The following is a 26468-nucleotide window of genomic DNA, read 5'->3' as shown; positions in this document are numbered from 1 at the left end:
TGCCTTCCCCTCTGTGAAAAGTGCACCGAACGACGGCAACATTTCAAAAGAGGCAGCAGAGCAGGCACAAATAAATCATGTTCTGCCGTATCTCCCATGAAACGGAAGATAACGGCTATTTGTTACACTGATGTACAATAGAGCACCCAGCTCGTATGTCAGCAAAATAGAGAGAGAGCTTTCAGAGGGAATCAAGGAAATCACAGATGGTGAATTTCTTTGAGGTCGTTTTGTTCGTCCCCTTCCTACCAAAGACTTTCTAGCTATGCAGGTGTTTTGCCTTTGATGTTTTTATAGCATGTAAATATAAATCTGCCACTATGGCATTTGGGAAAATGGGGAACTGTTATAATACAGCTCAAATGCTCCAAGAGAGAGAAAGGTCCTAGGCAGGGCTAACACATCAATGGTTACAACCTCAGCAAGAAAGAAAGGTGTGAAAAATTATTGCCATTCATCCCATTTTATGGATGTAGACTGAAGTGTAGAAAAACAGAGACCAAGGATAGCCACCTTAACCTTTAGCATTTCCTAGTGGCTTCCAATCCAGGGACCTAACTAGCCCTCCGTGACTTGTAAGCACTTCAGGAGAGTTATTCAGCAGCCCAAGGTCTTAGTTGTCCTCTGGGACCACTTTGAAGGAGACATGAATTGCTAAGCTTGTGGACTGAGCCTAAGGCTTGGGAAACAAAATGAGGTCAAAGTGACTTCTATAGATGAGGCCTGAAGACCAAAGGGCTATTGAACAGGATCTCTAATTTGGCCTAGTTCCTCAATGGAAAAACAAATTAAATATACATATCCCTTTTTTCATTATTTGGCACTTTCTTCATGGTATATGTTGATATGATGCTGGTTTTAAAATTTCATAATAATAGTTTTTTGTTTCAGACTACAGGTTCCTTCTGTGATTTACCTGCAGATGTTGCTCCTCTCTGATCTTGTACAAAGGAAAGCAGACACCCAAAATAGAGTATTAACAATACTTATTGGTTGTACAGCCTTTAACACCCATGTTTCTCCAAGGCACATAAGATGATAACTTTCTTTTGCCTGAATTTCAGATTCCCAGACTGTAACTTTGTGTTTTCTTTCTCTTTCTTTCTCTCTCTTTCTTTTTCTTTCTTTTTCCTTTCTTCTTTCTTTTTTTCTTTCTTACTGTCTAGCCTAATCAAAGCTTCATGGTCTCTGTTCTACTAGGGCACAAAAAGGCCCATTGTCCATTCTGATGGCAGACAATTCTTTTCAGAACTGATCATGTTTAAAAATAGTATGAAATATAAATGACTTGTTGGGTAATGTGATATTTGATTTTTAACAGAGGCCAAGTAAAAAATCTTTGCTTCAGTGGAGACAGTTGTATTGTTTTTTGCTCACTTCTCTCTTTTCCTAGATACCCCAAAGCCATCCGACAGAACATCATAGGCTGAAACCAGCTGCTACTACTGAGCTAAACATCTTTTACTGGTGCTAATGTAGTCATAGATCCTCTGTGCATTTAGCCCAAAGAGATACCTGAAATGCTCCCCTACTATTAAATTACGCTGGGACCTTTATCCCCAACTTGCTCTTTTTGCACCCTACTGCTTGCTATACCACTCCCATTCTAAGCATCTTTGCAGGGTCTTTGTCATCCAATTTCTCTTTATTTTTATTTTTATTTAACTGATAGCTCTTATCAACTGGAGTGATATAAAATTATCAATCTACATTATAGTGGACATGGTACTAAGGGACATGGTTTATAGGTGGACTCGGTTGTGTTGGGTTGATGGTTGGACTTGATGATCTTAAAGGCCTTTTTCAACAAAAATGGTTCCATGTTTCTATAGCAATGCACATGCAATGCATGAACTCCTAGTTAAACTCTGTTTTATCTTAAAAGCTAAAAAATGTTCAGCAGAGGGCAAACAGGGATGTCTGTTGAAATATATTCTGTGATAAACATCTTAATGAGATCAATGCAGCTGTTTCTTGCCTTGATAAGGACTTCCCTATTCTACCAAATGCAGGTCATAGATAGTATTACACTAAAATCCACATAAATTAGGATGAATTTTGTTGCTTTAGTTCACAAAAGGTTTTCAGGGTAGAAACAAAACAAAAAAGCATACTTCCTTATTACCTTAACATTAGTTAAGGTTTAACATATTGGGTTGCTCTTGCCTCCTTCTAGACTTAATGTAAACCTTTGGAGGGAGTTCTCCCTCACCAGATAGATTTCTCTGTCTCTGCCCCTAATATATCCATGAAGATTTTATACCAGTTGATCCCAATTGCAAAGCCACCAATTACCAATCATTCCTGAAGCATCCCTTTGAAACAGTCACATGTAATGCTGATCTATGTCAGTAGAGCAGTTTACCTGCCCTCACTGCTGTGTTGGTGCTCTTGCACACACACCAGTCTGCTTGCTGCGCTTGTCCCTGTATGCTTCAGGAAAATCTACAACTCTTCTGAACTGCTCAGCTATGGGTAAACAGTTCAGAACAAGTGATCCCCAAGGGCAACACATTCAAGGTAAATTTGCACCTCAGCTGACTGGGAACAGGAATGCATCAATAGCCATGTTTGCTCAACAAAAAATAAAATGTATGAAAATGGTCATAAGAAGCTGTCTAGGAAATAGTACCCTAGGTCTCTGCTGCAATAAAGAACAATTAAGTTATTTCCAGCTATTTGGCAATGGTGATGTTCAGCTCACCGGCTACTCAACTAAACAAATTTTATAAGCATCAGGAAGAGGCAGGCACATCCAGAGGATGATCTGCCCCATCATAAGGTATGAGCTGAGAACAGACTTGCCCTATGCAGGTCTCTCTCCGTTTACAACACAGCCACAAGAGTACTTGGACTTGATCCTAAATTTTATCAGGCTAAGAAGTCAGGAGAGATTAACCCACACCCAGCGAAGGATGGAAGAACAAAGCTAGAAGAATTGGATAGCTGCCAGTGTTGACATCCCTGGCTTTTGTTAACCCCTTCACTGGCATGTCCCACAGGTTAATAAACATACAGAGCTTGAACACCCTACTAGGGATATTAAGGACATCTAGAGTGATATTTAAGTGCAGGACATGGGTACCCAGAACTCCCAAAAGACAACCAGAAATGTCTGCATTTCTTTCTGATGAGTGTGGGTTCATGATACTTTCTCTTACTGTTTTGGGTTTTCTAGTTTTCATTCAGATAATTTGAAAAGAGACAAAAACAGAAGAAAAATATTTCAAGAGATTTATGTATCCTAGGATTAATAACAGAGAATGTAAATCATTCGTAGCCTAGATCCACTTCTTCCAAGTAAATCAAATTGTGGAGGAATTCATAAGGGTGGAATAGCAAAGTGTGATTCCTATCAGAGATCTCTTCTCTGCAGAAGAGTTTCAATATTCCAGGTGCTAGACATACAGCATTTCTGAGTAGTCTTCCCCACTTTGTTCCTCTAGTATCATCACTGGGTTTTTAAACTAGTCAGCTCTGTCAAGTGAAACCTTTTGAAAGGGGGAGGCTGGAGGAAAACCTGAAAAGGGTGTCCCTTCTCTTTCTGCTTCCCATGTACATCCTGTACATACATGTACATCCATGTACATACAAGATGAGTAATCTCAGCGACCAACTCACTCTGCACCAAACCTTCCCTCCTAGGCTGTTTCTCACCTTCATGTGCTTTTCAAGTCCTTGTATTCTTTGTCCTATCTTCAAGCTCTTCCTTGCTAAACTGACTCCTTCACTATCAAGGTCAAACTCTTGCTTTGTCCATCTCAGAGCCCAGGCCAGTTCCTCCGGGAAAAGAGGGATGGATTTATTGCTCAGCTCAATCCTGGAACAGCTTTGCCACTGCTTGGCCTAACCTGCACACAGTGGTGTCCTTGAAGCTGCTGGGTAGTACCCATGTTGGCTGAGACTACACACCCCCCTGGTGTGTGGAAGGGAATTGCTGGAGGATAGGGGTTACAGGCAGCACAGAAAGGACTGCAAACACTGCGAAGTAATTCTGGGGCACAGCTGATCTATCTGCCCTTTAATACTCTCTCCACCAGCAGCAGGATTTCAGGCACAGCAGTGAAATAGCTTTGTACTGATGGTGCAGGCAGCGGGAGGTGGGTGCACCATAGCCCTGTGGGATGAATGTAAGATGGATAAAGGGCACAGCTGGCTTTGGGTGCCCAGGCTGGAGACTGGTGACGTGGTTTACTCAACAGGAGAGGAAGAGCCCTGCAGTGGCTGGCTCAGCACAACTGGCTGTCAGTGACACTGGTTTGCCTTCCCCAGGGAAGTGGTGTCGGCAGGACCTCTCAAATTGTGCCTAAGCCTGGGTGTGTAAATCTAGCAAGTCAGTCTTAAAATACTGCCGTCCTCTTGTTTCCAGCAGGCACAGAGCCACAGCTCCCTCCCCACTGCTCTATTGTCCTCTGAGCTTGTGCTCTGTCCTGTCCAGGATGGAAAGCCTTGAAAGCAGTCACCTTGAGCTCAGCACTCTGCTTTTCACAGCTTTTTCCTGTGAGTGGAGCTTCCGTGTTAGCACAGAGCAGAGTCAGGCTGCATCCCAGTACCCCAGCTCCTAAATACCCCAAGATGAAAGATGACAGAAAAAATAATCAACGCAGACCAGTAGTTGCCCCAGCCCACCCATGAATAGATTCGTGTCAGAGGGATGGCTATGGGCAATCTGACGGAATGAGGAGTGTGCATTGTAGGGTACATAGAAAGAAAGTGGACAAAGGTACTAAAGAAGTAGATTTTGTAGCAAATGCAAAATAAAAGTGGGGCTATGGAGCAGGGTTCCTTAAAGAGCCTGAAAAATAGGGAGCTGGGAAGGAGAAAATACAGTGTGAGAGGTAGTGAAGGCAGCAGTTGCATCCTGCTCGCAGCCTAACCATGCTTTGCCACTAGCAGCTGCTCAGTGCAGCCCTGCCTGAGAGCAGCACTGTGGACTGTCACCTCCCTGCATCTCCACGATCTTTCCCACCTCCCCGGGCTGCTAAGCAGAGAGCAGAGTGCTTCCAGACAGCTTCAGCTACCCTAAGCTCAACACCACAGAAGAAAAAGTTTAAAGTACTTCCACCCCCAAAATTATAGAATCATAAAATATCCTTTGTTGGAAGGGAATCACAAGGGTCACAGAGTCCAACTCCTGGCTCTGCACAGCACCACCCAAAATCAGGTCCTATGTCTGAGAACGTTGTCCAAATCTTTCTTGGCAGCTTGGTGCTGTGACCACTACCCTGGAAAGCCTGTCCCAGTGCCTGACCACCCTCTGGGTGCAGAACTTTTCCCTAACACCCAGCCTGACCCTCCCCTGTCCCAGCTCCATGCTGTTCCCCCAGGTTGTGCTTCACACCATGCCTGCTCCCAAGCAATGGGAGTTTGCAAGCTCCGTGCAGCTGTACCATGCCACTCTAGACTTACGTGTGGACCTGTGAGGGGTGTTTCAAGCCCCATCTCCATTTCTGGGGGTCTCACCACTGTTCTGGAACAAGTCGACATGCAAAGGGTGTGCAGTGTGGGAGAGGGATGAGGTGGCATGAATAACTCCAGCACTGTCTCTGGTCTGGAAAGCAGCCGGGACTGTGACTGCAGATGAGTGTTTTACCTTTACTGTGTACAGGAGCCATGGCCTGATTACTGGAAAATTTTGAGCAGGGACATATTCCTCCACCTGCCCTATTTTCAGCCCAGATTGATAGCAGTGGGATGGAGGGCAACAAACCAGGAACTTCATATTAAGGTGCAGCGATTTGCCCCCAGACTGTTTTTCTGCCCCAGGATCCCCATGTTTCCTCACATCAACAAGCTGGACAGAGTTCATATTTTTCGTATTTTCGAATCCTGCCTTTTGACTGACTTACAAAATGAGACGCCACATGGCTTTAGGAGTACTGCATTGGATGGTAAAATTGTGGCCCTCCGGCTGTGCAAACTGGGACCACTTCTATGCTTCTGGCAGGTGCTAAGCCATGAATTCAGCTATTCAGGTCCAATTTGAAGAGTTGAGCTTTTCTCCCTTGCCTTGTGCACAGCTATTGTTCATCCCCAAGGATTTTCTTTGTGCCAAGGAGAAAAGTAGGAATGAATTTCTAAGGAGGGAGCACTGGCTCAAGGGAGATGTGCAAAACAGAAGTGTTTAGCTATAGACCATTAACCCATCACACTTACATATGCAGGCATGTCAAGGAAGAACACATTTGCCAGCTTTCATATTTGGCAAGCTCTCGGAATCTAGAGCATGGATATTTTATATTAAAGAACAGTTCATATTAATTCCAATCTCATATACAGCTCAAACTCGATGCTAAAAAATGTTCAAAGGAAGGCAGGAAAATTATAGGAAGTATAAATATATATACATATGAATATTTTTTTTTTATTATATTTTTTTTGGTGCCGACCAATGGTCCATGTAGTCCAGTTTTCATGTCTAAGGCATGACACACCACTGAGGTAGTTGGTTCCATAATACAGCTAGAAAATGCTTTGGGGGGTTCCATAGGTATTGTGGGCCTTCCTGCTCTTTAACAAAAGAAAGACTGAAATGAGCTGCTGGAAAGAGGGAGAAAGATCACACCTGTCCAATTTTTAACAAAGAAATCTTTCTCCCAGATGCAGGGATTTGAATTAAATTGGCAGAGAAGTATAAGCAAGGTTAATGAATTAAAGCTGTCTTGCCCCAGTGACATCCAAGAGCATTTTATTATTTCAAGACTGCCATGGCTTTCTTCACATGGGTGTAAATAGAACAATATTCCACCAGATTTTTTTTTCTATTGGATTAATCTTAAATGATGTCCATGCAGTTATAGGTAAAACAAGAACTTAATTTCTAAAATAAAAAAAATAAAAATAAATGACAGTAGAAAAAAAAAAAAATCAATAAAACCTCCATTCCTGCTTTCTTTCTGTCTTTTTATATCAACAAAAGCAAAAAGGAACAAAACAGTAAAACTTTACCATGCGCTCACATAGCCAAACTGAAGAGTTCCTGAGGGGACAAAAATTGTCCCTAAAATGGGTCACAGGTTTTTGCTGACAGGTTCGTAAGTCCTCTGGCTTTGTGTGCATCCTACTGTGTACCTCTTTTAATTGTTTTCTCTACATTGTTTTGTCCAACACACACAAGAAGGAGGAAGAGAACCTGACAAGAAGCAAAAGGAATTGGACTTGCCTTTGTTTTATTACTTCATATGATAGAAATGTTAAATAATAAACAGCAGAGAATAAGAAATGAGGAGTATAGCAGATCCACAGGAGTCACTTAAGCTCTTACAATCTGAAGTTTCAATAATGACACAGAAAAGAGTGCTCGTTTTTTTTTTTTTTTTTTTTTTTTTTTAATTATGTTTTATGTTGGCAAACATCTCTTTAATTTTCTCTTGTCTCTGCTCTTCCCAGTTTCTCTGGGGACCAGCAGCCAAAGTACTGAAAGGCTGCGATAATGTTTTATCAAAGGCAAGGAATAAAGAAACGCTGGAAATCACAGAGCCAAGCGTGATGTGGCAAGATTTTGGGACTAGGGTGGTTTTGAGGTTAACTTCCAGCTAAGCAGTTTGCAGGCTTAGTTAAGCCCAGGCTTTGAATGCAGGGTGCTGCTTGTTCTCACCCCAGGTCTTGCTCAGAAGAGCTCCATTCATGCAGCACTCCATGAGGTATAACAAGGTACTGTAGAAAGCAGCTACACTTAAGAACACTTTATGCTTCTTGCTGAAAATTTCTTATTTCTTACGAGAGAATTATTATTTTTTTTTTCCCCTCTCTCTTAAAAAATAAATAAATCTCAAACTTGGCATTGTGAAACCATTTCTCTATTCTAAAGCACCCCCTCCTCCTCTCCAGTGCACACTGTTTTTTAATGAGCTTGGCCATTTGGTAGATGGAGAGAGCCAAAAAAATGTCAAGTTTCAGATGTTTTTGATTTTTTTCATTTCCTAAAGTTGGTCCTGAGTCTAGAAGGGGATAGTGGAAATGAAGCATTTAAGTACACCAGTATTCATACAATAAAATATAACTTTTGGTGTGATTCTGGATCTGCATAAGGGATAGCTGACTTGGATTCAAAACATTCAAGGAGATTTTTCACTCCCACACATGAATATAAGAAGATAGTTTTCTATTTGCAAAATATGTCTTGAGATCACCCTGTAAAGCATAACCTTATTGATAAGATTTTTGTTCATAGTAGCCCATAAACTTTAAGGTGGTATTTGGTGATCATTTAACATGTATTCTTTAATTCTTATTCCAATCTAACAAATAAATAAATAAATAAGCAAAAAGTTTATAAAAGTTCATCTTATCATCTCCACTTTGGGCTTCTCATTGCCTCCCATCACTGCAAAGGTCTACCACGGGAAGACTGCTGACATTACAGGCCCCACATTTATTTATTTTTTCAACCATACCCTGTGGGAGACGGTACTTATGCTGTCTCAAACAGCACAGAGCACATTTGCAATGATAAACAAGTGTTAAACAACAGTGTGCAACAACCTGAACATTTTGCATCAGCCCGAAACCTTCATCTAGAGATTGCAGGAGCTGGTAACAATTGCCGTTATCAAGCTCCACATGCTGGGAGCAATTCATTTTGATGTAGCATTAGCGCTGCTGAGACCAGAGAGGAACCACAAGAGGTACAGAGAATGCTGAGATCATTTCAGACTGTAGTCTCTGGTCATCATGAGGTTCTAGCATGGCCCGAGACCCTGCTGTGCAAGGTCCTGTACAAACACACAACTAGAGAAGCTGCCCATGCTCCAAAGTTGCTGGAGTGTCTCTAGTTGCTGTATTTCATGGAATAACCTGGTGATGCTGCCAAAAGAAGCATCCCTTCCCTCTCCTTCCTGAGCCTGCACCTCATCCCTGTCAAGCTCAGGAGCAGCAATTTTTGTGGAATGAGGTAAACTGAACTGGAAAACTAATCCAGGTTTATGCAAAACACAATGAGAAGGTAAAGAAAAAAGTAATAAAAAATAATTCCCTCCTTGCTGCCAGCTGGCTCAGGGTTTCTCTAATTCTTGAGCTCAAGGCTTGTAGTTCAGTGGCGGTGTCAGCTCTGCAACACCTGAATAATTTCATCCTCAAGGTGGCTGTATTTCACGGCTGAGTATTTGTCCTTTCGTGTGAGTACACAGCTGCTATTAACTTCAAGCAGAGTTTCTGATTTGGATGTGTCTCTTCAACCAGAACAAGACTCAAAACATGAAAAGTCAAAATTTATTCTCTGAAACCCTGACTCACGCTGCCTAACAGAGCCTGCCTGTTTAGAAATGCCTGGACCACCTGGCTGCCTGCTGAGGTGGATGAGAAAAATGGGGCTCCTCCAGAGGCTGATTTTGGTCTTAGATATTTCTTTGATCTTAGGGTCTCATTCTTGGGAGTATTAATCCTCTTAAAACCAATAATTTCTGAAATCCCCATTTAAATACCTGTATTAAATGCTTAAAGTTGAGTTATACATGTTCCTAGATTTATATGTTAATGTAGTTCCATTGTTAAGAGTGAATTTAAGATACCAAGTAGGAAGAATATTCAGCTACAGTATATAAATATACACTTATAATAATGTATATTTGTTTTATATAATAATAGTAATAATACCTTTATAGCCTTTATATCTAGGATATTTCCTTGCGAGACATCAAAAGTTTTTCCTCACATATACATTTTAAAGTTACTTTAATTTAATATATGTTAAAAATAAAATTAAAAAAAAAAAAAAAAAGTATTTTCAATATCTCCTGGAGTGCAAAGTGATTTTGTAATTCATATTAGAATAATCTATTTGGAAATATTTTGATTGTAGGAGAAAAGGTAGTGACTGGCCTTTAATTTAAAAGAAAAATGCTGCAGATGATGGGGTTTTGTGGTAATCTAGACACCTTTGGATTTTAAAGAAATAAATATTTAGGGAAAAATCTGATAAAATAAGCCAAAGAGTAAACACATGGCAAAGTATTGCCAGAGGATAGAATCTCAATATTTGTCTTCTGAACACACTACAAAATCTCTGTCTCACTTATGCAATAAACTGCTAGTAACTGGAAATCTACTTTAGAGGAGGATGGTATTTAATTCTGGATCCTCCAGTGAAAGCTAAATCCTTATTCAGATTAATATATTTTAGATCCTTTGCAACTGTCCTATAATAATTTCCATAAAAGTCTTCCAAAACCTTGACAGAGATTTGGTGTGAAACTAAGCTGCAATGAGCTTGGGAAGGAACCTCAAATTTCCCCATGAAAAGATGCTGGGAAATTTCCTCTCAAGTCAATGCAAATATAGATTATTCCTTTGGTCATTCAGAAACACTTCACCTGACATAAGTCTTTGCTGTAATGGTCTCCAGATTTAGTATATTCCCATGCTTATGGAAATTTGATGTGATTTTTCTTTTCTTTTTCCAAATGAATGTGTAGTGGAATTCAGCTGCCTAATTTTAAACAACTGAAAGGTAAATGCATAATCAAAGCATTTTTTCTCATCTGTGATGTCTCCAAAGAGCAAGTTCATTTCCTCCTGATGTAGATGTTTAGAAAAAGAGAAACGAATTGCTTCTGAAGGTTCACCATTCCCTTCTCTGGCTACTCACTGGGCCCTGTTTAGATTAGACAGTGAACATAAAAGGGCTCAAATAGAAGAAATGTATCCCATCTTGGGCATTTAGCATAAGTTTTCCTACAGTGACTCCCTCTATGGGTGGTAGGGCAGGATCTGACTCTCCAGACCTGACCAAGTACCACTCACTGTAGCAAGTGTCCTGCTGTTGTGGGCATTTGTGAAGAGAAAGAGAAGTGGCCCGACTCCAAAATCCATTTCACAAACATCACCAATGTATTCCTGAAGACTTGTGCAGCTTTTGGTCTGCAAATGCACTCAGTTGGGACCAAAATACAGCAGAACGGATCCAGCTGAATATTTTTAAGTGTCCTGCTCAATAGGGCTTTTACACTGTCTGCTTCAAGAATTTTTCTCTGGCACAACCAGAACCTCATTAGTGAATGACAAAATTCAACAGGGACAACACGGAGCCAGCTTGTGACATCATGCTTATGAGGGTTTTTCAATTTAAAGTACTGGGGTATTTAGCACAAAATGGCAAAACCGCTACAAGTCCAGTACATTAAAAATCCACAGTCAGCACAAAAAAAACCAGAAAACTGATTTTATTCTAGAAAGTTAAAAAAAGGACAAAGACAAAAGGAAAATCTGTCAAGGCTTCCATGATTATTTAACACATCAGTTACAACATCTGAAGCACTGTTCAAATTCAGTGTATGGAGTGATATTTGTCCTGAAGAACTTGGTCTCTAATAAGATGAAGGATGAAGGACAGCACTAAGCAGTGAAATATCCATACTTGCCAAGCAGTGTCAGAGTCAGAATTAAAACCAAATGCTCTTTCCATGGGGGCTATAAAATCCTGACTTTCACATCAACTTTGTCTTTGACCTTGGTCATACCATTTAAGCACTGTATCTTCAATACAACATTTGCAATACTCAGCTAATAGGAATCTGTTTTGAGGGGCAAACCCAGATTGGCCTGTGGGGACCAGAATGCAACCAAAACTCTGCAGAAACTTGTTTTATTTTCTGCTCAGGTTCCTAACTGTTCCAGTTGTGTCTGTGTAAATTCTCTGACTCAGCTGGTGCTGATAACTCCTCCTTGTTTAATACTATCCGTGAATTCCATTTCTGCACAGTTCAATTCCACTTTCTGATAATTAATAGAGATGTTAGACGAGACCAGACCTAATGCAAATTCTCAAGATACCGTGAAAGATACCTTCCATAAACTTGTTACATTATCATTTATCATGATTCTTTATTTACAGTCTTTCAGCCAGTTTCCAACCCACATAACTGATTTAGTTTTTCTATTAGGATTTCCCTTACTAGCCAGAAAATGGGCTAGACTGACCTTATAAACCTTTTACATCTTTGACCTCTTAATGTTACACAGAAGCATGAGATTGCCCATAAAACTCCAACACCTCTTTGACTGAATTTCTCCAGCTGCACCATAGCACTCTGATGGAAAAATCAATGTGATGAGGAAGATCTGAGTTGCAGCAGAATATGAATTCTTGAAGATGTGGTCCTGCACCAAAATCACCATCCCACTGTGAAAAGCATTCCTTTACATAACAGCTGTCCTTCCTGCCCTGTTTTCTGCTTGAAGAGGCTATAAGAAAGACCCAGTTCAAACTGGTCCGGTGCTTTAAGGATGTGCTTGATTCTTTGAGTTTCATCCTGGGCTATTCTCTGTCTTGGTTACTTTTTACTTAGCTGCTTTAAATAAAGTGAGGGAAAAAAAATCCATTTTCTGCTTTTATTTTTTCCCTGTCATTTTTGCTACTTCAAAGATTAGTTGGGTTTTCCAACAAAAAAGTATCGGAATCATTCCAAAGGGAGCTTTGTACACATCTGTTAAGTAGTGACAAATTACCTATTTTAACTATCTTTTTGAGATGAATATTCTGATGAAAAGATCATTGAACATGTGCTATTACAGCATTTGGCATTTATATAACACATTTTCCCTTCAAGGATGCACTCCTTTTCCTCCCACCTCTGAAATCTTACACTAGAACCAAGAAAATGGCAAAAGTTGCATTAATAAAAGCTTGATTCTGTTAGGAGGTAAATATATATATATATATCTATATATATATTCTTTAAAATTAATTTATTCTAAAAATAAAAATAAAAATAAAAATAAAAATAAAAATAAAAATAAAAATAAAAAATAAAAATAAAAATAAAATAAAAATAAAAATAAAAATCAAGCAAAACTTCAGAAGGGCTGGGAGCTCTTAAGCTTGTCAAGCTTGTGAATTTATTTTTGAGTATATACCTAAAGCCTAATAATACTTTTGCTAATCTTGAAGCCTGGGGAAAGAATTCTTTGGAGAGACATCTGAAAATATTCAGCAATGCTCATGTTTCTTTACCTGTGCCTCAACTTCCTATGCAATTTACAATGATAATTGTGTGTACATCAACAGGGTGACTAGCAGGTTTTACTTGCAGATAGAAAATAAGTTATGGAGAGGACAATTAATGTTTGTTAATGAAGAAACATCATTGGTAGAGCATATAATACCAGACTTTCCAACTGCTCCTGAAGAAAAGAAGCGTGTTTGCCATTTGGATCCAGAACAGTTTGTGGTGAGGTCTCTTCTGGGGGTAGTTTTGCACTTCTCTGAGTAGAACAAGAGTCAAGAAAGTGAGCAAAGTGAGTGTGGATTTTAAGGAGAAAAAGAATATTTTCATGTTGCATCTGCTCATCTTTGAAATTGTTAATGCATTTAGTTCATGAATCAAGATCTATTCTAAGAATCTATCCTGGAAAATGTCTAGGAAAAAGGCGATTTGTATTTAAGTCTCAGGCCATGTCAAACAGATTGCATTGCATAATGAAGTACTGCTAACAGCATCTTTCTTCTTAACGAACTACATAATGCTTTATGAACTAAACCCTTTTGGAGATCTGGGGGTGAGGATCACTTGTCCCATCAATACAGTGCCTTGGTCTCCAATGAAATATGGTGTTCACAAGAGCCAGGGCATCCTGATGGAGGCAAACTCATGTCCCTCGCGACTGGGTTGTGTCCCCTGCCATGCAGCAAACCTGTTAGGCAGAGTTTGAAGACCTCTTTTCTCTGCACTATTTAAAAAGGAGCAATCTCCACTTCCCCAGAGTTTGAAATTTGACATGAAAAAGTTCTGAGAGTTATTCCAGTTCAAAATGTGGAAAAACACTTCATTTCTAATCTGTAGAATAATATGAGAACAAATTATCTTTGAATAATTTTAAAATAACACTTTGAAAGAACTATTGAAATGTGAAAAATATAAATATTTAACTGGGGGCATGTCCAAGTGAAACTATTGGACCCTGCCCTTCACTTTTCTCCCCCCAAGACAAAAACTAAGGGCAAAGTAGGCATTATTTCACAGAAGCTTTTATTTTCATGAGTACTGTAACTACTCAGAGAAAAGGATTCAGCTGAAATGTTATGGGCCTGCCCTATAAGCATCACAGATAATGTGTGATTTAGCACAGAAGTAGCAGAAGTCTGTGGTCACTTCTGAATTATAGTACCCTTTACGTAGCTGTTCGCACACATGCAAAACCACACCACATATATGGAAAGAATGACACTTCCCCACCAGAATGACAGCACTTGTTTAACAGTGCTGGGAACAGCTGCACAAGGTGCAAGAAAAGTGAGACCCTCTCTTACACATGTGGGAAAATTTTTAGGTGCCCTCTGAACCAGTGCTATAGGTGATCACTATATTCCAAGTATATTGTGGAAGGATATAGATTAATCATTCAGGCTTTCCTGTGGTGATATTCAGTGGCATCTCCTACGTCTCCCACCAGATGCACAAGGAAATTAATTGAGGTGGACTGATTTATTAGGTGTTTAATCTTTAAACCCAAATTGCTTACTTTAGGTAGGTGGGCTTCATTGTACTTTAATCCTCTGGGAGGTGGCATTGCCTTCAAAGGCATGGGACAGGCAGGTAAAACAGTCCTTTGCCTTCTCAGATGCTCTCAGAGCAGACAAGCAATCTGTTTTTGGGCCTGGTGCAATAGGTATTTTTAAAGAAAAAATATCCTGGGAGATGCCAGAACATCTGCCTTCATAAGAATTGAAGAAACTTTACACACCTATGACTTTTTCCATCTTAATTGTAGCCTATTACCAGAGTAAAACCTTTCTGCACTAAAAAACAAGTAGTGATGTGCCAGTCCCACAATCATCCCATGCCATCCCATGTCATCTCCCTGGCTGCAGAGTGCACTGGAAGAGGGAACATTTGGGGCCAGAAATGCAAAACTAAGGAGAAAGGCTGACCTCATGGCTGTGAGAGGGCTGACCAATGTCTCACAGAGCCACTGCTGGACCTGCAGAGCTGGCCTTGCCTGAGCAGGGTCAAGGAGAATAAAATCACCAGCAAAATCTCTGTGCCATACCAGAGTTGCCTACTGACAAATTATTCCGTTTGTCCTTGAGCTGGTTCCACAGTAATTCCGTATAGCTAGAAATCTTCCTGCTGCCACCAGATCACACTTACTAGTGTCATCAAAGACCACCTCCAAGCATTTCACCCTAATCTCCTGCTCCCCAGCAGCCTGACCAGTGTAAAAGTGAGACTAATACATGTGCGCTGCATGTGAGCATCCCTGCAGTACAGCAGAGCACTTCCATTGCTCTCTCCCTTTGCAGGATGCCTCACAGCCCCTCTACCAGGCAGTTCCTTTACTATCTATTCTCCACGTGAGCCTCCTGCACCTTGGTAGGTATGAAATCAGAGATCAGGACTAAACCAGTAAGCAACAGAGGTATAAAGACTTTATAGCTTGTACTTTCTGTCTTCCTTTTTCTTTACCGTCACACACAGTACTTGCTTTCCTAAGTTGTAGACTTTGTTTCACAGGTATTTAAAGCTGCTTTTCAGCTCAAGTCTCAGCCACACACAGCATGCCTTGCTGGTTGCACCAGAAGTGTGCAATGGATGTGGGGTCTGCAAAATTAAAAGCTTTCATAGAAATGTATGATCATGGTTTTAAACACTTACTTCATTCCTCTCAGAAAACCTGTCAACATTTTTTTCACCCTACTTCTGTAATGATAACTGTGCAGACCTCTGCATAGGGCTCTTTTATCTCTTAATATCTGATGAGGTTTAATATAGTTTTTGTTTTAGATTCGTATTTTCAAAATATTCAGCACAACCTTACCCACATAATTTTTAATTTACTAAGAATTACATGTATGCAGCATGTATACACACGTATACATATAGCATGTTAAATATAAGAACTTCTTTGGATGTCTTGTCCTTAAGAGTGTTCCTCCAACTTTTAAGGGTCTCCTCTCCTCTCCTCTCCTCTCCTCTCCTCTCCTCTCCTCTCCTCTCCTCTCCTCTCCTCTCCTCTCCTCTCCTCTCCTCTCCTCTCCTCTCCTCTCCTCTCCTCTCCTCTCCTCTCCTCTCCTCTCCTCTCCTCTCCTCTCCTCTCCTCTCCTCTCCTCTCCTCTCCTCTCCTCTCCTCTCCTCTCCTCTCCTCTCCTCTCCTCTCCTCTCCTCTCCTCTCCTCTCCTCTCCTCTCCTCTCCTCTCCTCTCCTCTCCTCTCCTCTCCTCTCCTCTCCTCTCTCCTTTCTGAACATATTTTGGAAAGAAAGACATTGGGAATGGCTGAGTTTAGAAGATGCTATGTCAGCATAAAAACACCGTTTGAGGATGTCTAGAGAAAATGAGGCATTTTTAGTGTCCTGTACGTTACAGGATGAAGCTATGAGTTTAACTCTGAATATTTAACAAATAAATATATATATATGATTATATATATATACTTTTTTTTTTCTCTCCATAGAAGAACAGCTATTGTAGGAAGACACCAAAGTGTTACTGGACTTTCCACCTTTGGCTACTGGTTGACATTCAGCCCAGATCCAAAGTGGCGACCAGTTGTTACTGACCACAGGGACTTGGAATTGCATCTTCCTTTTCTCTCAACCCAAACAACCTTCCAATTGCTCCTTTATTATTATTCACATCACGGCAAAGGTCTCCAAATGGCCTGGCATTGCATAAAAGGCTGTCCCTCCCCGCAAGTGCTGACAAAACTAAAGAGCGGAATAGCTGGGAAGGAAAGGCATAAAGCAGCTGACCAGTGTCATCCGTGAGGTCAAGGGCAAAGCCAAAATTAAAACCAGCATCTGCCATGTTAGAGGAGACCATGTCCTCTCTCTGACACCAGACAGCTCTGACTCTGTGGTACTATACCCTGCCTGCAATACAGTATGTCTCACAGCTGCCTGATTCTTAGACTTTGCCTCTTTACACACCTGCATTGTATGTAGTATGCTTGAAAAGTAATAATAAGGTTCAGACAACATAAAATTAGCTCCTGTGAGTAATCCCTAGTTAGCAGGACTGAGTTTAAAAGCTCTTGTCCCTGTCAGTGGTCAGACCTCTGAGTATGAGTTATCCACACAAGCTTTGCACTGCTGAATCCCTGAGCAGTTGGAGAATATTTTCTTTGCATTCATCGTCATGGCCATTAAACTCAGCTGTTAGAGGGGAAGGAATGAGACCCCAACACAAGGAACCCGCTGTCCACAGCCCTGCTAGGGTGAAGGTGGAATTTACCCCAGAGACCAATATTGAAATTTATGGCTGTGATGTGTTGCCCTGAAGAATGGCAGTGCAAAAAGAGCACCATAAAATTTAACATTGCTTTGAGAGATTTCTGCTCTGTTCCTGCTCTTTTATTTTTATTTTATTTTTATTTATTTTTTTTTTAACTTTAGGACAGCTTGTCCTGGTACAGATTAATTCTGCTACTTATCCCCGGCCCAGGCAGGGCCGATGGTCTGACCTTCGTTTTAGACAAGAGCCCAGTCCAGCAGAGCTATGGAAGAGAACTTTCTTAATGTATTGAGTACATGAAGGAGTGGAAAAATTTCCTAAACATGCAAGAAATGCTTCGTTTCTTGCCCACACTGAGGAAGCAGGCTGTCTGACCACAAGAGCTGCAGGGACATCTTGTGTCAAGGGCACAGCTAAATCCGCTGCAGACACCAGCTCCACCAGCCCCTCCAGCAAGGTGGGTCTGAAGCTCTGCCTAGTCCTGCTGGAGAGTACAGAAATGCATCTGGAAGACCAACAGAGTCATTTTATTTTTGTTTTGTTTTGGAATAAGTTTTCCCAGCCTGTGAGCAAGAAGAAGCCACTTGCTTTCAAACATATTATGCCTTGCTTTCATGCTACCGAGCAGCTGCTCCAAGCTCAGCCTGCCCAATCGTGTCTTGATCCGAGAGGCTGAGATGAAAACTATCTGCTGCCTCCAGACTTCCTCCTCTGATCCTCTCCCTGCTCACATTTTATTGTTTTGATTTGACTTAGCAGCTTTTGCCAGCCAAAAAGCACTTCACAGGATCCTGAGCCACAGGCTTGGCTTGGGGCGGGTGGGACCATGAATGGGTACAGAACTGCACTGCTGCCAAGGAAGCATCTGGAGAACACTTGTCCTTGCTGTCAGAGTGATCTCATGCCTGAAACAACTTTGCAGAAGCAATAATAAGTTTGTGGCTACTGCTGATATGCTGATGCCTGCTCTTGTGTGGATGGGCTCTGGTCTTATATCCCCTCTGTCCCATGACACTCTGCCAGGGCTATCTAAGGAGAGATTAATCTTAGAGCAGCAAAAACTCCACAAATGCAAATGGAGCAAGACTCATTAAGAACTACAGCTGCTAGAGTGAGAAAAAAAGAGAGAATCTGGCCAGTAACAAATCTGCAATTACAGGTTTCAAGATGTTAAGTGAATGCAAGTAACTTTTCTACTTGAGCAATAAAGGATTCAATACCCTGTTGATGTGCTTATCACAATTGTGGAAATAGAGATGTCTGTTTTATTGGCTGCTGTTTAGTGTAGTGTTCATAAATGACTGATACTTAAATAATTGAAGGCAGTATTACGAAAACCAATCTGCTCTCAAAGGCTCTTTCTAACCAGCAGTTGTATTTGTTCTGATCTCAGAGAAATAAGTTCCAAGTTACTATCTTTTCTCAGACAATAAACATGAAAAGAAACAGTAAAAGTGAAATACTTGGAAAAAATGCTTTCATGTATGTATTTTTTTCCAGGTTAGAACTGTGTTTTGAAACAATTTTCATTCTTTGCAGTGTTGGTTTTAAATTATTGTCCCCTGCTAAAGACAGCAAATTTGCTGGGGTTGCTGACAAATCAGGGTTAAACACAGTTTCCTTCCTCGTATATGACAGTACACAAGAAGCAATCCCCATGTAATCGATAAACCTGTCCATACTAATAAATAAAATGTGCCTCAGACGATACTGCCATGTGGCAGGGGCAACACATACCCAAGCAGATACACACTATTTTCCTCAGAACAGAGTAGATATGGATACTGAGAATGGACCCTCACTCCTACTATCTCCCAGGACATTCCCTGGCACTGTCTGGGATGACTACCAGACAAACATCATACCTGCGAATACACTTGTGAGTTAATGGTTTATGAGGGTCAGTGCTCAGTGTAGATTTGCCAGGTTTAGGTGATAAGAGCACAAGCCAGACCCCAAGCACAGGAACACCTGGGATGGGGAAAGCACAAGCGATCTTGCCCCACAACATATCTCAGAAGTCTCCATCCAGGCTTCATACATCCAGCTATGGTTTCCTGCTTGCCACGGTCTATCTGCATGACCTTGGGCAAGGCATTTTTCTGGCTGGGCTGCAGACTGCAGCATCGTGTAGCAATGGCTGTAACAGTGCTGGCCGGGGTCCCCAAAGCAACGGGAGCTGGGATTTCCATACAGCTTTGTTCACCTGGCCTCTTGGAAGAGTAAACCTGTCTACATTGACCCCTGCTTTGCCAGAGTGGGTTTTAAACCTACCTTAGGCTTTTGAAACCGTGCTGCAATCTGCACTGTGGATATTAATTGCCATCTTTCTGTTCCTCCTCTATCAAACAGAAAGACCAGGACATCCCTCCTTATGGAGGGGCAGGGAAGATAGATGTATTCAAGGCTATTAAGCCCTTCCAATACTTCAGCAAGTAATGAATGATCATTACCCTACAAAGACAGATTTTCTCAGGAAAAGCCAAGCAGTTTCATTACACTTTGCCCCAAACCAGCTGTTTCAAAACCAGAACAGTTTGCTGAAATCTGGCGTACAGGGAAGGAAAAGAGTACAAGAGATTTTTCAGGTCCCAGACAGAGCAGGAGAGGGGCTGGAACTCCTCAAGATTGTACTGCAGTTCCTAAACAAGCCCAGGTCGGAGCTTGCCCCCTGTCAGATGCAGATTAACCACACAGATGGGATATCTTCATGGTTTGTAAACCCACAGGATTGTTCTTAGAAGAATTTTATTCAATCTGAGGTTGTTCTTAAAAGAACAATACAGCAAAATTTACTGGTATTAACCAAAAAGTGAGGAAACCCTAGAAGATCCTGGTGGGTCCTTACGGCCTGCAGGGAAGTTTAGCTGAGATAGCTCCCAAGGACGTGGACTGGTCAGTGTGATGAATCAGGTAAGGTCAGGAAGATTTGGCTCTCTGGTTTGTATTTTCATTAGATCTGGCCACAACCACACTTTCATGTTGTGATTCAAGTAAAAAGAAATTAGAAATCTCATAGCTACAGCCACAGTGGTTGTTCCCTTTGCTGGACATACAGACACTGATCTAACTCAGTGGGTGTAGCATCCAAGGTGGTCCTGGTTAAACACACCCATAAAACCCTGGAGCAAGTGACACAGGCCTAGGTCTCCACAGCCTTTTCTCAGAGGTGCAGAGACAGGGGAGGCAGTAAATAAATCCAGGAGCCTGGATTAAACTGGGATTTTCAAACCATGGCTTGAAGGAGAGCAAGAAATGATTCCCCACAACTTCCTAACTCTGTAGCTTCGTAGGTGGGGCACTGAGATGACAGAATGGGAGCACCTGGATAATTAATCTGTGCAAAGCAATAATTTATCCCCAGCAGCTGGAGTCAAGGTGAATCTCTGAGGACACGGGATAGCTAAAGGCCAGCCCAGCTTCAGGGCTGACCATAGTGCCACAAACAAGTCCCTCCTGTACCAGAGAAGGAAAAACCTTATCGAAGTGTGTCTCTTTCCCAGCAGCATCAGGGACTCTGCCTTTCCGCAGACATGGGTTGTATTTTTAAGTTTTTCTCTAAAGTGTACCCACAGGTTTTGGTGGTTTACCTTCCTTTACTGAGAGGTGGGTAGGAAGATCCCAGCTTTGTTCCACTTTAAAGCTAGACACTTAAGGACATCTACTCCTTACACAACAACTAGTAGGAGGATTGGAGGTGCCATGCTTTGGGAAAACATTTGTCTGTGTGAATTACCTACCTATCACTCTTATTCCATTAAATCTCTAATTCATGCCACTTTTTTTTTTTTTAATTTGTTTTTATCTATAAAAAAAGAAAAGCTGTAGGCACACTCTTGGTAAAAAACACATCGCAAGTGATCCCATCCCAGTTGTGGCAGGCTCAGTTAGGGTTTCTCTACATGAGGAAATTAATCTGGATTAAGAGTAGAATGACTATTTCTGTGCGAGGCTGGGTGATAGCAATATTAATCCAGATTATCCATGTCTCCATCAAATTAGCTTTATCTCAACTTTAAAAATAAATTAAAAAAAAAAAAAGAAAGAAGACACTTTTATTCTGTAATAGAACTGTCTTCATAACGAACTAAATGACAAAAATTATTTGGGGTATTTAATCTAGAGTAACTCAGTGTTTCTAGCACTCCTTGCACTCAGGACTTTCTGACAGCAGCAAGGACACCTTTCCATTTCCACATGCTCAAACAGCTACAACTCTGCACAAAGCAATTACTGTAACATATCCAGCAGTGGGACCAAATCCCACGTGTCCCAACCAGCCCTTTTACTGAAGGAAAAAGACCAATAAAATCAATCTATATTTCTGGTTTAGTTTTTGGGGCAGGGACTTAACTTTTTGTTTGTTTGTTTTGTTTTTTCTTTTTCTTTTTTTTTTTCCTAGTAAACAAACAGTAAGAAACAAATGATAACTTCAGGACGTGGCTGGTATTTGCAAGAGCACTATCTCCCCTATCCTTGTGAGGCTACGGAAAGGACCATGTCTTCTTCCCTATGTCCTGAGCATGAGTATCTAGCATCTTAAGGATTTTGTTAAACTCTGTTAAGCAAATCCTGCAATTGTTGGGGAAGCATGCAGATATGCTGTAATTTGCAGAAACTTCTTCCACCATCCACCTGCAAACTTTACACCTTATTTGCTCATAGCAGGTTAGTGAGCCCGATTGCTCCCTTTGAGAAGGAAAGAGGTGCTTGTGTGCCAGGGGAATATTCCTGAGATAGCTGTGCTGAATTATTTATTATTTTAGGACTGAAAGACTGAAACTTCTTTCACCTTTTACCTCATTTCGCCTCTGCTGGAAGCCTCTAGCTGATGGGATCTGTCCCAAAACTCCAGCCCATCCATCAGCACCAGATCAAATTATTTTCACACAGAGAGCAAAAATTCCACCTCCCTTCCCCTTCTTTGCATGCAGGTAAAGAAACAGAAAAAGGCAGGACACCTTTTTTTTTTTTTTTTTTTCTGGCCATATTAAAGATAAATTACCCTGCTTCACAGTGAGGCTGTAATAAGTGACAGTGAACCCCCTCTAAGCCCCCCACCCCCAAGTTCGCGACCTCCTGTCCCTTTTCCCGATGCATTAACCCCTCAAGGCATTGCAAGGTCTCCCGGTCCCGAGGCTGTTCTCCACTCCCTGCTGCTCCTGGTTCCTTAGCGTACCGTGTCCCCCGCCCTCCCTCCTCGTACAGAACAATAGCAAGGCACCAGTTTCAGCTGCTTCCCGAGGAAAGCCCAGATCACACATATTTAGAGAGAAAGAGATAGATATGATTATATTTCTCCTGCTGTTTAGGACAAGAAATGAAGTGCTGCCTCTTTAATTGGCAAAAGCATGCAGTAAGAGCATACCTTTAATTTAGTGTTGGGATAGCTCACTTGCACCCTGGCTGTTGTCTTATTGGAGAGGGCAGCCTGCCTCAGATCCTCTAGTACTGAAATAATATCATCCAGCACGCATTTCTTATCCTGATTTCTCAATACACACAGATGGGAAAAAGTATAATTATAGCCTTTGTAGTTCACCTTCATTTCCAGCACGGCTCGGTGGATCTGCAGGATCACATCAGCCTGATGCAAAATATTGCCTCCGGGTTTGGAGAGGAGAATCACCCTGCCATACCTCCCCGGGGTGTGCAAGTCCGAATACAGCTGGCTTTTGGATTGATCGAGGGAGAAAAGGCTGCTGGCTAAGCTCCTCTCGATCTTGGCCAGGCTGTGGCTGGGGGCTACCAGGCTCTCCAGGTCAGTGTCAGGCTGGAAGCGGTTGAGCAGGCTGAAGCCGAAGATGATGGTCAGGACTGCGGGCACAGTGAGGAAAAACACCGGATGCCTGCTCACGAATAAGCCCAGCTTGTAGAAAAACGACTGGAGCCCTCTGTGTATCACCTGCCGCAGCATCCTCCACCAGATCCAGCCTGCAGATGCTCCTGGCCGTCTTAGAAAGCACATGTGACATGTGTAGCTCCTTACCCCTTCCTGTCAGTTTCCCTTTCTCTCTCCCTCTCTCGCTCTACTACTCCTTTAAAAGACTGCAGCAAGTTGCAGCAAGACAGCCAAATATTGATCAATGGGGTGTGTGTGTGTGTGTGGTGTGTGTGTGTCGGGGTGGAAGGGACCGGGCAGAGAAAGGAGGAGGGGGGGTCCTTGCCTTTTTTTTTTTTCCTTACTTGCTTTTTTTTTTTTTTTCTTGCCTTTTTTTTTTTTTTCCTCGCTCTTTTTTTTCCCTTCCTCCCTCCCCCCGAGCGAGTAGCATCCCCCTTCACCATCCCCCTTTCCCGGGTGCCCCCCTTTCGCCTCCGAGGCTCGGGCATTGCACCGAGAGCGCTGCCGGCTCTGCAGTGCCCGCTCCGCGCAGCCCCGCTTCTCCGGGCGGTGCAGCCAGAGTCGGCTGCGGACCCCCCCTCCCTGACCCCCACCCTCCCCCGGCTCCAAAACACCCCTTTGCACCCCTCTTTCCTCCCCCCTCACACACAAGCGTGGGGAATTTGCCGGGGCGAGAGGATGATGCTGCATTTTAACATCCCCCGACCCCGCGGTGCCCCCCCCTCCCCGTCCCTATCAGCCCGCCCCATCCCCGCCCGACCCCCGGAGTCCCCCAGCTCTCCTCCAGCTGCCGGAGGAGGGCTTTGCCCGGACACTTTCCGAAGCTCTTTCCACGGCAGCAGCAACGCTCTGCTCCCCGTGTCCCGGTCCCAAGGCTGCTGCATCCCCCCTCCGACCACCCCCCCGAGGCACTCAGCCCTGCCCCAGCCTCCCCCAGGTCTCAAGGAGGGGACACACGAACCGCTCCGGGCAAAGCCCCCCAGCCCAAATTTGCCCCCACTCCGTTTTCCCTCGTTTGCAACCGAGGTCGCCTGGGAGAAGCTGCCCCACGCTGCTACGAGGGAAAAAAAGTGGCTCCGGGAGATGCTTGGGGCAAAGGGGAGAAGCTGCCCTGGTGCTCCCTTATGCAGCCCTTCTGCCTGGCATCTCTGCCCCCACGGCCAGCAGCTCTGTGAGCAGTGACCCAGCAGAGGTAGGACAGGGCTCCTGACCCCCTCCAGCTGTGAAAAAAAAAGGAGGTTTTCCAAGCAAAGCCACCGGCAGTCCATTACATAAGAGCAGAGAAATTCTGCAGCTCCCAGGACTGAGGGAGAGCAGCAGAGAAATGCACGCGTTTGCAGCAGGAGGGCTGCCCACCAACTCTCCAGGAAGGAAGCTCTGCTCCTCCAGGAGCTTTGCTCAGGACTGCTTGGGACAGCAGATCCATCCCTGGCAGTCCTGACAACCCCTCGCGGGCAAGGCAGGAGAAAAGGCAGGATTTGCATTGCAGGAGGCTTATATTTAAATCATAAGTCTAAGTCATAGGAATATAATTAAAACCAACCCCCCAGAACTGGATCTCTGCTTGGTGCATCCCCACCATCAAATTCCTCTTATACTTTAGCTAGTTTTGTCAAGCAGTAATTGGATTGTTTTGGGGATGGGACCAAGAGCACTGTGCAAAGCCTGAGAGAGCAAGGTTCTGCTGTAATAAACCCTTCCTGAAACAAGGAGAGAGAGAGTGGAAACTGGGGAGCTTGAGACTCTCAGCACACTCTGCCCAAGATGAGCAGCAGGCTGTGCTCAGCTTGAGGTAATTACCAGTGTTTTGGAGAAAACCCATTTATTTCATCAATCCCTTCCACACTGACCCCCTTACCCACTTCTGTGTGGATGGACAGGACATATGCAGGAACACCCCATCTTTGAGGGCTTTGTAGGGCTTGCATTCAGTCAGAGCCAGTGATTCATTCAAACTGGAAGCCTAAGGTCTTGCAGAAGTGTGGAAAGATGAACATCTTCTAAGTGATGCAACAGGGAGTCCGGACACATCAGTTTGGTTACCTACCTCACTAAAATCTGTGGTTAGATTCACAGCTGCTTTGGTAAAACTGGCTTATTTTTAAAAATATTTAAATGGTTGCTGCAAGCACATCATGACTTTCAAATTCAGGCTGTTTTTATTTAGTGGCCTAGATACAGATGATCTGGAGGTGCTTGTAAATGTGGGCTGGTGTTCGTACAGAGAACAAGAAGGAGCGGGTGAAGGTGGGAAATACCATACAAAAGACCATACCAGCTTCCCATTTGCTCAGCTTAAAGCATTCCCCAGGATGGAAATCTGCCTCAACAACCTTAGGAAATGCTAAGCTCCATTGGTACAAATTACAGCTCTTTGTCTATTTTATGATGCACTTATGCCAATGGTTGAGTGCTCCCAGTGAATAAAGTTTAAATGTAAAGGCTTTATTGAGCCTTTGTACTTACACACATGAGCGAGACCTTGAGTGGGAAGTCAGAACCTGATTCCTCATTGCTACACAGGCGGGCTTATAACAGCCTTTGACAAAGTATGTCATAATATCTAACCGTGGGTGCTACTGGCAGGGAAACCTTCACGTTGAGGGTTTCAGCACAGGATGAAGGATCCCTGCCTGGAGCTTTTGGATACTTGATATTCTTTGACTCTGTGGCTTTTGCGGTGTTGCTGCCTGGTCCAGCATGGAGAAAGCTGCAGTCACATCTCTTGGATGCCACAGCCTTGCCCAGGAAGCTCTCCACAGAGTTCATCATTGCTCAGGAAGTTGGCCAGATCTTCCTGGTGACCAGTGGAAGAGTTCAGGAACCCAGCACAAGTAATCCAGATCACCCCAGCAGCAACAGGTGCTTCTAGTGTCTAAATAAGGTAACGTAATGGCTGTTTTTTCTCTGTAGCTTCTCTGGGCCTTCTCCAACTTCTGTCCGCCCAGATGCTGTCAGCCAGGAGTGCTCAGACGTGGCACTGTTGAAACACTGATCATGAAAAGAGAGAATAAAGAAACATATGGTGAAAAGTGTTAAGGCTGAGCACATGCTGCTTCCTTTCTGGGCAGGAAGATGACAGGGTATTTCCAAACAACACTGGTGGCCGGTCTTGCCTGTCCTTTGGAGTACACCACAACCAAGTGCGATCTGGCATTAGTACTTCACAGGTAACTTAGATGATGAAGCGACCAGTGCATTTCGCTGGTCACCTCAAACAGAAAAATCAAAGTCAGTTTGAAGTATGCCTCAGAAACAAGCATTGCATCAACACCTATTCTGAAAACAGCTTTGGGATATGTTGATATTTATACACCCCTGGTGTCCTCATATGAATCCTCTTTAAAGAGGAACAGCAAACACATTAGGGATGTTAGCTAGGGGAGCTGAATGATGGTTCACAGGGTCTAGAGCCTAGAGAAACAACAAACCACAAAGAGATTCAAAATACTCTCAGGAA

At 42.7% G+C, this 26468-nt stretch overlaps 1 protein-coding gene across 1 annotated transcript in view; it reads right to left on the bottom strand.

Moving 5' to 3' along the window:
- Positions 1 to 23319, bottom strand: part of PTCHD4 (patched domain containing 4) — a 97869-nt gene extending 74550 nt beyond the window's left edge. Inside the window, 1 exon segment of the mRNA XM_068678778.1 lies at positions 22535 to 23319. Coding sequence (XP_068534879.1) covers positions 22535 to 23134 — 600 coding nt within the window. The 5' untranslated portion in view covers positions 23135 to 23319.
- Positions 23320 to 26468: the final 3149 nt, after the last annotated feature.

Source organism: Anas acuta, chromosome 3, assembly GCF_963932015.1.
Source record: "Anas acuta chromosome 3, bAnaAcu1.1, whole genome shotgun sequence".
Taxonomy (NCBI): domain Eukaryota; kingdom Metazoa; phylum Chordata; class Aves; order Anseriformes; family Anatidae; genus Anas; species Anas acuta.
Note: the sequence above shows the minus strand (reverse complement) of the source record. Positions and strands in the feature narration are given on the sequence as shown.